Below are 12,907 nucleotides of genomic sequence, written 5' to 3' on the forward strand. Positions count from 1 at the left end.
TGATATATTATTTTATTATGTAAGTACACATTATCATATAAATACGCCAGAACAATGATTTATTTAATAATATAAATAATAATATAAAAATATGAAAAAAATCCATTTTTACTATAAAGAATGAAATATATGTATGACAACTTATAAGATTTAAAATAAATCTTAATATATTAAATTTTATTTAACCTAATGCACTTATCAATAAAATAATTTATAACGCCATCAAAATTCAAATTTTTGCAATTTCATGCTCTGTAGATATTATTGCCAGGGACGACAAACGTTCTTGAGACATAGAAGATCACAAATAGGTTTTTATTAATTTTAATTTGGAAAATGACCTTTCTGCTGATGCGACCGTAACTGGACTGGTCAATAATATTATAAATGTCGTAGTACTATTTGGATAAATATCTGACAAATTATTTGCAATTATGAATTTTAAAATATTAATGGGTGCATTTTCTGGAACAATATTTCTAAAAATAATTAATTCATTGTAAAATTCAGATTCATCAATATCTGTATTTAATTTTTTGATACAGCTGTTTGCAGCAAAATTTTAATTCATTTTCTGTCATTTTTCTTATTAATTTCATATCATAAAGAAATCCAAATGATTTTCTGTGAATTTCATACAATTCAAATATTTTTTTGACAGATTGTAGAGCAGTATCTAAAATTACAAAAAATTTATTTATCCTAAAATTATCTTTGTTATCACCTATGTGTGATTCATCAGGCGTTTCATAATCAAAAAATACTTTCCTTTGACGTACTCGACTTTTTTTAAATTTAATTTCTATTTCTAATAGATTTGACAGTTCTTTAGCAATCTCAAAACAGCTATCAAATCCTGATTGATGAATAAAAAATTATTCTCTGCTCTTCAAAGTAACACTAACTCTTTAATGTTTAATATGTTTAGTTTCTATGTCTATGGGAATTTTTGCATTTTGTAATACTTTACTTACTAAATGAACTTTTGACAAAAGCTCATACCAAATTACAAGGCTTAGTATAAACTCAAATGAATCTATTTGTTCATATATTGAAACCACTTGTACATCAGATAGTATTATCTGATGCAGTTTTAAATAATTCTTTTAGTGTATTTAAAAATTCTGGAATTTGAAAACATACAGCTCTAACTGATTCTATTCTATTCTACATTCCCATCTTGTATCACATAATGGTTTTGGAGTTAATTTGTTTAACAAATTTCTTTAATATGTCCCAATGTGAAGTTTTGGCATCAAATAATCTATATATTTTTTGTATAACATTAAAAAAAATTATTACTATAATTGATGATTTTGCAACATCCCCTAAAATCAAATTTAAATTATGACAGGTGCAAGGAGTTTTCATTTAAAATGTAAGCACGGACTCCCTTATATACTCCTTTCATATTAGCTCCATTATCATACCTTTGCTCTCTATAATATGACAATTTAAGATTTAATTTATTCAAAAGTGATTTTATATTTTCATATATACCTTTACCAGTAGTGTCATTAGTTGTTAAAAACGTCAAAAAGTGTTCACGAATTTCAATATCTGCTTCAAATATATGTAAAAATCTAAAAATTACTGAAATTTGATCCTGATGACTAACATCTGGAGTACAATCGAGAATGAATAGTACTTTGGCTGTCATATCATATTTACAATATTGTGGTTCCCATATCAACAATTAATTCATTTTGCACAATGTGTGATAGATACTAATTTTGTTTCTTACCTATAGTTTTTTCCCTGAACATCGCATTAAATGATCTTTTAAAAATCGATCAAATTCTGCAATTAATTCTATGATTCCAAAAAAATTACCATTATGGACTGTGTACAAAGTATCAAAATTACCTCTAAAATCTAAATTATGTTCGGATAAATAAAGAATTGCTGCTACTATTTGTCTTAAAACATTTCTTAACCATTCTGCTTCAAATTTTATGACATTTTGATTTGCTTGATCAATTGTATTGTGATTTTTTAAATTGCATTCCATTTGTGTCCATGAATACATGCATTTCATGTGCACTGGATTTTATTCGTGCAACTTTAATCTTTCACTTACATGTCGCCAGTCAGAAAAGCCATTATTAGATAAAAAATTATCATCAGAAGAAAATAATTTGCAACAAAAACAAAAAAATAGAGTTTGGAGAGTTTGAATATACAAGCCATCTTCTGTTTGCTTCTCTCCGTTTGCAATTGTCCTAACATAGTGAGCTGTGGAAAAACACCTCTTGTGGAAAATCACATCTTTTGGAAAATCATTTTCAGTCGGAGGAGACGGTGGACCACGTTGTACAATTTGTGCTAGTGTTGCGTTCAAAATTCTGGTCCATGTTGCTGGATCATCAATAGTAAATAGTTCACCTTCCTCTGGTGTCTCAGTTTTAGCATCTTCAATACTAATTGTTATAGTGACCAATCGCGTCATGTGTTCCTCTTCCTTTGAGTATTTCAGAACTCTCATTATTAATTAATGTTGAAGCTGAAGAACTCTTTGTAGTTATTTCAGAACTCCCGTTATCAACTGATATATATGAACAAATATATGAGTTCAACTTCATAAATTTAAACAGTGAATTTCTTTGACGTTCCTCAGCCTCTTCTTCTTCTTTTTTTTCATACCCACTTGGGTATTTTCTTCCATAATAATCTCTCTCTCATGACTAGTCATACTCTAGAATTAACACATTTGCTGCCACACTCCTCGGGCATAGTTTGTTCCCACACGCCAAGCGCTTTCGCGTCTTCAAGGTCACTACGAGTAATCTCGTAGCTGGCTTATCAGACTGAATTTTGTTTCATACGCCAACTACGAGTAATCTCGTATCACCCCACCCATATATTATATGCGCTGACGAATGTGTTTATTGCGTCTAGTCTCTAAAAACCTTCAGTTTCACCATGACCAGTAAAAGAAAACTTACTGATAAAGAATTAGAAGCTTACTAATATGAGCGATAATGAATTTAATGAATTCTTCATCGCAAATGGAAGGATAAGAGGGAAGTTCTTTCCATTTCAAATATGCACAAATTTGAAATGGTTGAAGCAAAAAGTCGGAATGGTAAAATTCAATTAAATATCATTAGGGATTTGGATACGTCAGGCATCGATCTTTCTGATGAGATGCTTTCTTACTATTCCCCCTTACGAAAGACAATTAGATGACCAAAGAAATTGGAAATACTCATTTGTGATATATACATTCAAAATGCACATAAATTATATAATATAATTACTGGAAACGCAATGACTGCCTTAAAATTTAGAGATCAATTTATCTCAGATTTTGTTGGAATGGATGAGCTTACAGCATCACAGAATATCAGCAGGATTCAGGATCTTCATTATTTGGAAATTTTACCACCTACAGAAAAAAAATATTCGCCGACAAAGCCATGCCGAGTATGTACACGAAACAAACAACGACACGAAACACGTTATTATTGTCCTGTTTGCAACGAAAAACCAACATTGTGCGTGGAAAATTGTTTTAAAGTGTATCATTTGTAATTTGAATAAATTGGTTTTATTTTATTGATTTCATTTTATTATTTTTATTGATTTTATCCGTTTTAAATTGATTTACAAATTATGTGTTATACTACGGATTAGCTCGCGCTTGGCATAGGAGGTTGGTAATCGACCTACGAGTATATTCATAGTTGGCTTCTGAGGCACATATATAAAATACTATATTATAGTTGAAATTATTTCCCTTCTACCAAGCCCCCAGACATGCTCTCCGCTTTATTCAGAATCCAAGGGTACAAATTAAGGTAATTATACTAAGGGTTAACTCGTGTTTGGCATAGGAGGTCGGTAAATCGACATACGAGTATACTCGTAGTTGGCAGCAACCATGTTAAATACGATAGATTTAATTATAAAATAAGTTAATAAATTAAAACAAAATTACTTACCTGATAAATAAAATATATCTAAAATAGATAATATTAGAAAATAAATAAATCTAATATAGATTGAAAACTGCTATTGAAGAAAAATTCTGATGTCGGATAACCTAAAACCAGTTTACAAAATATATTTTTTAAGATGTTTTGCAAGTAATGTCACATAAACAAATTTCCATGACAGTACGTGTATATACTTACTTGTTCATAAAATCATAAACTAAAATAAAAAAAAAACCTTTAAAATTATTAAAAACACCTGTTTTTTTAAATGCACTTTTCCCTATTTAACACTATGTTGTATGATATTGTTATATATCTTAGAGTTGTTTCAAATACTACAGCTCTAGTGCTACGATCTTATTTCGCTTACTATAACAACAATAGTTGGTTGTAAAATTATATACATATATTTTTCTGTATAATAATATTTTTTATATAATAATTACAATATTAATTTATATAATAATTAAAAAAAATTAATGGATTTTCTTTTTTCAATTTTTTGAAAAAAGAATTTGCAGAGTCCTGTGCCACCGCACAGTTCGCACACCCATGAATACGGCCTTGATTCCATGTATCAACTACCCTACATGCAAAGAAACCATTCCTCACCCTCTTGCTCACAACTTCCTTTTGTAACTTCCAGAGATGGCCCCTTGTCCTCGTTCCCCCCCCCCCCCCATTCCACCAAGCCAAAGAACTCTCCAGTGCCAACCCTGTAACCACCTCTCAAACTCTGCAATCCACATTCTCTCAGCCTGTCTTCATAACTAACATTGTGCAGTCCTGATACCATCTTTGTTATTCCCCCCCCTGCACAGTTAATTTATCCCCTTCAAATCCTGGGGACCACAATTGAGAAAAATAATCAAAGTGTGGTCTGGTCAGGGCTTTATACAACGGAATGACAACTCTTTTATCTGTGCAAGTCAGCATCCTTCTCAGTATTGCAGCAATCCTCTGGGTACCTTCACCACCTTTGAAAAATGTTCCAAATGTTCACTGAACTTCAGGTTTCTATCAATCATCACTCCCAGATCTATCAATCATCACTTCCTCCGACAGAGTATGCAGCCTCCCATCGATGTATCCAAAACTTCAAGACTTTACATTTAGCTGCTTCAAACTGATAATCCCATTCTCTTGCTCATCTGTCCAGTTTATTCAAATTCTCTTGCAGGGCTACCACATCTGCATTATTACTAATAACCTTTCCCAGCTTCACATCATCTGCAAACATCTGAATATCCCCCTACAATATGCTGACAATGTCATTGATATGAAGGTTAAACAATACAAGTCTCAGTAGTGAGCCCTGGGACCCCACTTGTAACCTTCTACCTCTTTGATATTGCTCTCACATACACAACTCTCAGATACCTATCAGACAGCTAATCCTGAATGCATTTCACTAACTTGACATCTAAACCTATATGATGCAACTTAAATATCAGCATGTCATGTGGTACCCTGTCAAATGCCTTTGTAAAATAAAAAAAAAAAGAAGAAGCAGAATATGCATTTCCTTCATCAACCACTCTTGTCACCTTATTATAAAAGGCACTCATATTACTAAAGCAAGAGTTTCCCTTAACAAATGCATTTTTTAACATTACCCTCATCTGCCCAATGCTGTGTATGATCCCTCACTAATTTATCCAGAATCACAACAACTACTGATGAAACATAAATGGGATTATAATTAGACACTTCCAGTCTACTACTGACCTTGTGCAGCAGCACTATCTTACCTTCCTTCCACTTCTTGGGTACCTTTCATTTGGCCAGTCTTTCATTGAAAAGCCAGGTCAAAGGAGCTGTCAGTTCACTTTAGCATATTTTTTCAAAGCCTGTAGCAAAATTCCATCCAGTCCCACTGCTTTATTGACATTCAAAGTGTCAATAAAGCATCTCCTTTGCATCAGCCACTCGATTCCCATTTTATCCAACATCATTCTTTCATTTCTTTTCCTCCTTCTGGCCAAATAGCTAAAAAATTCTGTAGGATTTTCTTTGGAGCTCAGGGCAAGGATGATAAGTATACTTCCTTACCATCCCAGTCACTCTTCTGGCCTGGTCTTATATTTTTCACCTTTGCACTTATTGCTCTCCACCCCTCTCCTTATATCTCTTCCATAACATCTTTTTGACCTGCGGTTCCTATTTGATATTGTTTGTTATCCACTTTACACCAAATCGTGTCCTCTTTTTCACTCATGCTGTACAGCTTACTATTACTATTAATTAATATTCCTTCACAATTTCACAAGCATTAATGATATCTCACCCTTCCAATTCCTTTCTCTTTGATACTCCTGTACGTCTATTCATCTTCCAAGTCAAAACCACATAGCCACTCTCTCTGACTGGGGGGGGGGGGGGGGGGGGGGGCAGAAATGCCATCTCACTTATAATTAGCTCTTCTGATGCTATGACCAAATCCAAAACTTGAACCTTGTGTTCCCTCTATTACATGTTGCCTAAGACATTTATCCCTCAAGAATTCTAGAAATTCCATTCCCTTATTACTGCATGCAGTTTCCTCTTCCCAATTTATACTGCTATAGTTGAAATCTCCCATAACAATCATTCTTCTTGCACTTGCCAAGCTCAACTGCCTAAACATCGACTACTCCTCATCATCTATGCTCCCTGGCTTGTAGCAACACCTCACTAAATATCCCATACCATGTACTTTCAAAACAATTAGTTCCATTTCCCTCCAAATCCTCCACTCTGAGAGGACATAATCATCTCTTATCATAAGCAGTACTCCACCACCACGTTTTCCCTTCCTATCCTGTCAAGAAATGCTGTGCACTGCTACTTCTATTCCTGTTAATATATCATCTTCCATCAACCACAGCTCAGAGATCCCAGTAATCTTTGGACAGGCTGATGCTATCAGTGCCACCAATTCTTCTCTTTTATTCTGGATAATTCTGGCATTACTATAAAAAATAAAAATGTCATTGTTTTTATACCTATCATTATCCTCTCCACACAGCACTGAATTCAGCATTACCCAATATTTTTCCCCTTCTCCCAAGCACCTATTCCTATAAGAGGCCACTCTGCTACCATCCACCCTGATAATTCCAGTTTCCCTGCATTGACACACTGACTCATTCAACATCTCTCTAAATATAGTACAGACAGAATGCATAGCTGCTTGTCAACACAATGTTTCAAAATCTATAAGATAGCAACATTAACTATATATAAGTGCCAAGTAGTTCTAGTTACTTAGATGAGGATCAGACAGTAGGCTACTCGATCATGAAATCGAAGCTGCTGTTCTTTTTTTGCAAGTGATCTTTTTTTAGTAATTCTTATATGACTCTGTATAATGCACTAAAATACTTGTCTGATGTTTCTTGCTGTCTCCTCATTTCATTTTTATTTTATCATACACCACACCATACCAAATTTTATCCTGTTTCATTTCAAATTACATTTATTTATTTGTATGGGGTTCTCCCCATTCCTCCACCATCCTTTAGGACTTGTTGAGCCCTTCAAGGGGAAACCATGAGACCGGCTAACTCACCTTTAGCAGAAGGAGACAAGATAAAGGTTCCACATGTCATGGACAGGAATTGGATTCAGGTCTTTCTGACCAAAGGGCTTCATCTATACTGACTGAGCTATGAACTACATGAGTTTATACCAGTTTCTAAGTGTTTTATTTTTTTTAAGCAGTGTATTTTCAAGTGTTTTGTCACATTGGTTGCTGCTTTTCTTATCATGTGACAAATTTCTGAACAGCACTTCCAATAGGAGGATCTTTACTATAATATGTATGGAACCCTAATTTGTGTTGCAGACTTTTATTTCTGTAATTAAATCTTACTGTCGAACCTGTGGATGGATGGATGGATGGATGAATCATCCACAGATTCAGGTTTGTTTGTTTGTCTTCAAATATAAGTTTGATGATTTTCAGATCAAATGTAAAGTATAGAGACATAACTTTATATTTAGCTAAGTGTGTGTGTGTGTGTGTAATGTTTGGTTATTTTCCAGTTATTATTGTTATAATTATAATTAATTTTTGCTTTTAGATTGTTAAAGTGTATCATTTAAGATACTGGTTATATTGCTTTGATTGGCTTAAAAATACTCTCCTGAATGATATGAATATTAGGCTTAAAATGTAAAATAACTCCTAGAACACAAAAGTTGTGAATTAGGCAATATTAGAATGCTGTTTTGGTATAACCAAAGTATTGTTTATAGCTCTCTTGAATTGAAATAGCTGAAGGTTATAATTTTGGAGATCATATATCTGAATTCATATCAAAATGTATTTGTTTCTCTAACTTCTAGCTTCCGAAGTCATTTTCTTCACCTGGTGGCCGCTCATCACCTGTGTATCATCCACAAACTGCACCTGCTGCTGATGCCCATCGTCCATTCCCAGGTAAAATTACTCCTTATTTTTCTGTCAGATAGGTGATAATTTCTGCAGTTTAACTTTTATTACTAGTAGGCATCTGTTTTTTGAAAAATTATACATATGGTTTGAGGTAGAAGTGGCCAAGACAGGATATTTAGTGGGATGTTGCTACAAACCAGGGAGCAGAGAAGGTGGAGAGCAGGAGATAATAAGGGGATGGAATTTATAGAATTCTTGAGGGACAAATGTCTTGGGCAAAATGTAATAGAGGGAACAAGAGGTTCAAGAGTTTTGGATTTGCATAGCATCAGAAGAGCTGATAACTAGTGAGATGACATCTCTCCCACCAGTTGTAGAGAGTGACCATGTGGTTTTGACTTGGAAGATGAATAGACATGCAGGTGTATCAAAGAAAAGGGAATGTATGTGGAATTATAAGGCAAGTGATTATAATTGTCTTAGGTATCAGCTAGGGGCAGTTCAATGGAGGGAAGAATTGGAAGGCCAGGATATCATTAGTGCTTGGGAAATTGTAAAGGAATATTTGTTAGCAGCAATAGTGAGCTGTATTCTATGAGTGAAGAAGCAGACACAATTTGGTGTAAAGTGGATGACAAACAATATCAAACAGGAACTGCAGTTGAAAAAGAGATTATGGAAGAGATATAAGGAGAGGGGGTGGAGGGCAGATACACAAAGAATATAAGACGCAGGCCAGGAGAGTGACTAGTATGGTGTGGAAGGCAAAACTGGAATATGAGAAGAGATTGGCACTAACTTTCTCTGTCAAACACTTTCAGTGTCATACACCAATAAATTTTTGATTCCACAGCGGTCTGATGTTAATATTAGAGAATACCTCTGGGTGGTAATTGAATATCTTTTTCTGCTTGTGGATTACCACCTTACTTATTAGCATCCTAATATAGCTTGAAAAATACCATGTGTCATGTTGGTGTTTATCTAATCATTAGCCACCTCATAAACTATAATGTGTGATAGATTTACAACCTTTTGTGGATAGTATTCACACAATAGTTGAAACTGCTTTATCAGAGGGAACAGCAAGATTTTCATTAGAAGAATTAGCCTGTTATCTGCATTTTTTTTCTGTTATCCTGCATACAACTGGTCAGTTGAATGCAAGATTTTCTTTCAGAGCTAAACCTAATTCTAAATATTGCATTTGAAAAAATCCAGGAGTCAGTTTTGAGACCATTGTTGTTGAATTTGTATGTTAATGATATCAAAATGGGTTTAACTAATGATATACTGCTGTTTGCAGATGATGCAAAACTGGGAAGAGCAATGCAGAGTCAAATGGATGTTATGGCCTTACAAGAGGACTTGAATGGATTGCATGAATGGGCAAGTAAGTGGAACTATCAGTTCAGTGTTGCAAAGTGTAAGGTTTTGAGATTTGTAAGCAACGATCTGGGAGATCTGGAAGCGGAGGTGGACAAAGACTTGAAATTCAGGGACCACAATGCACAGGTTGTGAATACATCACATCGGATAATGCAATGATGCAGAGGACCCTGACATGCAGAATAAAGAAGTTATGATGCCATTGTATAAGGCCTTGATCGGGGCTCATGCACACAGATCTGGTTGTCTCGTTTTCATGGTGATGAGCGTGTGTTGGAAAGGGTCCAGAGAAGATTCACAAAGGTGGTCACTGGTCTTTGGAATGTGGAGTATGAGGACAGATTGAGAGAATGTAGGTTGCAAAACCTCGTGAATAGGAGGAAGAGGGTGGAATATGATTGAGATATATAAGCTAGTCTGGGGTTGTTATCAGGTTGACATGGGAAAGTGATTTTTCATAGAATGGGAGAGTGGATAGAATTTGCTGAACTTGAAACATAGCATAATTGTATAGAAATATGCCAGAGTAATCTGTGATGAGAACAACAGATGAATAACTAGTGCAGGGAAGCTGAAATAACAGTGTAGCACAGATAAAGTGATATGGAAACAATGGGGGATTCCATATTATACGTTTGTTTTAATAGACGAGGTTACATTACTTACAGAGAAAAAGCAATATCTCATCATATGGTGCGTTGCTTGGAAGAGAAAAATCACTACCCTACAAATGAAGGCCAAAGCTGAAAATGAAAGCTAGTAGTAGCTAAAGCTTTAAAAAATAAGGCACTAAGGAATTTTACTGATGCTCATTATTATTTTTTCCTATGCTAGTAAAGTCTGTTGAGAACAGATTGTTGGAATATGGTCTGCAAAGTTTAAGGAATAGACAGATTAGGTGTAATAGAAACATACAAGTTAATAAGAAGCACTTTGTACTTTGGCCTGCAGCACTAAACTTTGCCTTATTTACCATGACTGTTATTTTCCTGCATCCCGTGCATTTTGTACATTTTATGGATCTAGACAATATGCTTATTCCAAAATTCCTTCTATAGAACTTTCTTTTTATACAGCTTTGATTTTTATTTTTAATCCATTTGGTCCACCTTTTTTATCCATATTTTATTATATATGTCTATCTATATATATTTTATTATATATATTAGTTAGACCATGAAAGACATGCTCTTAAATCAAGGTGCTAAACAAATGAAAGTTGGTTAGCCAACCTTTGCCAAACTGTGGATTCAAATCCCTGCATGGGCATCAATGTATGTGAACATGTTTAAGTGGTCTCACTCCCATTGTGACACCACTGCTCTGCTCATTGGAAGCTTGAAAAAGTTGTATGTTTGATTTCTAGGGTAGGGTTTTCAGGTCAGTTAGAAATATAAAAAAATATATATAAAAAAAATTAATAAAATAGAAAAAAAAATCTTACCCAAACCCACAGTGCATCATAGGATTGCATAAAAAAATTATGTCTGTTTTAGGTTTAATTTATAGTTATCATAGTTTGATTTCATCCATCAATATATCAGATCAGTCTTCATCTGATATACTTCAAGGCTGTCAGAAATTTAGTCATTAAAGGGGTGCTTAAGGGTCAAAGCTGTATAACTGAGAGGAGACCTTCACATAGCCTTTAAAGGAATGCGGAGAACCGACCAGGGCTTCTGACCTAATGTCCAATCCTCACCTTCTCGTGGTGTACCCTGTTGGGTATCTACTTGGATACTGAACGGACGAGGATGGGCTGGCAATTTGGAATTTAGCCGACCAAATTGTATTCTTATTGGTTAAACCAAAATATAGAATGATGGTACAACATGACAAAATTTCATGCCGGCTGGGGTGTCATCCGGTTAAACAAGGCCCCCGTTGTTTTCGCCAGGGAACCAGGGTGAACAGCGAAAAGTCAGCTACTGGAACAAATCTGAATATAAACCCCAACTCAACATCACCAGAGTTAAAGATCGGTACTATCAATGTAAGAAGCCTGAATGGCAAAGAAATGGAGCTAGCTGAGGAATTAGATAAGTACCAGATCGACATAATAGGGGTGACTGAAACAAAAAAGACCAAAACTGGTGAGATCTTTCTGAGCAATAAATACAAAATGTTATATTCAGGCAATGACAATCAAGGAAAAGAAGGAGTAGCCATAGTATTCAACACAAAATACGAGGCTAATCTTCTTGAATGGCAGTCAGTCTCAAGTAGAGTAATGTGGGCAAATATGAGAATGGGGAACTGGACAATGAGACTTATTTGTGCCTATGGTCCCACAGAAGGTTCTACTAAGGTAGAAATGGAGGAATTTTTTGAGGCTTTAGAAAAAGCAACTGACACAATGAAAAATGAAAAGTTGGTCCTTGTTGGGGATCTAAATAGCAGAGAAGGAAATGATTGTGAGACATACAAAAATATTCTGGGAAAATTTGGAGAAAAGAGCAAAGCTAATAATAATGGCAAATATCTGTTGGATTTCTGCTCAGGACATGGACTGGTTATTGCTAACACCATGTTCCAACATAAAAATGTGCACAAATTCACATGGAGAGCAGAGGCTAGGAATAAGAAAAGTCTCATTGACTATGTTATTGTTGATAGTGATGTTTTCTCCCTGGTGCAGGACACCAGAGTGTACAGAGGATTTGAAATCGGAAGTGATCACTATTTAGTCTTGAGCAGGATAAAATTGAATTTCATATTGAAAAGAATAACATATAAGAAAGTTTTAAAGCGAATAAAAGTTGAGCAGCTCTCAGATGTGAGCTGTAGACTAAAATACACAAAGATTATTGAAGGAAAAATGAAAGAGTTTGAGAACAGGAATCAAACCTTGGAGATTCAGTGGCAAACTCTGAAGAAAACATTGATTGATTCTGCCAGAGAGGCATGTGGTGAGGTTGTTTGTAAGGATAAAAAAATTAGAACTCCCTGGTGGACACAGGAGGTTAAAGAGGCAGTGAAGGAAAAGAAGAAAGCATACCAAAGTTCCTGTCAAATAAGTCAGCTTGTGCTCTTAGAGAATATAGAGACAAATGCAAGAATGCTAAACACTGTGTAAAACTAGCTAAACAAAAGTCATGGGAGGACTTTGGCAAGAATATAGAAAATAAATATCAAGAAGGTGGCAAAATATTCTGGAGGTTGTTGAAGAAGCTTAAGAATGGAGGAAAGAGTGCTATAAAAG

The 12,907-nt window shown here is 34.7% G+C and overlaps 1 protein-coding gene across 1 annotated transcript in view; it reads left to right on the forward strand.

The window, feature by feature from the left end:
• LOC150104300 (uncharacterized) overlaps positions 1–12,907 on the forward strand; it is a 346,794-nt gene that overhangs the window by 255,566 nt on the left and 78,321 nt on the right. Inside the window, exon 10 of the mRNA XM_090396282.1 lies at positions 8,268–8,361. Within this exon, the coding sequence (XP_090252408.1) occupies positions 8,268–8,361 (94 nt within the window). The remainder of the gene's footprint in view (positions 1–8,267; positions 8,362–12,907) is intronic.

Source organism: Typopeltis vanoorti, chromosome 8, assembly GCF_054136105.1.
Source record: "Typopeltis vanoorti isolate ZY-2024b chromosome 8, IOZ_Tvanoo_1.0, whole genome shotgun sequence".
Taxonomy (NCBI): domain Eukaryota; kingdom Metazoa; phylum Arthropoda; class Arachnida; order Uropygi; family Thelyphonidae; genus Typopeltis; species Typopeltis vanoorti.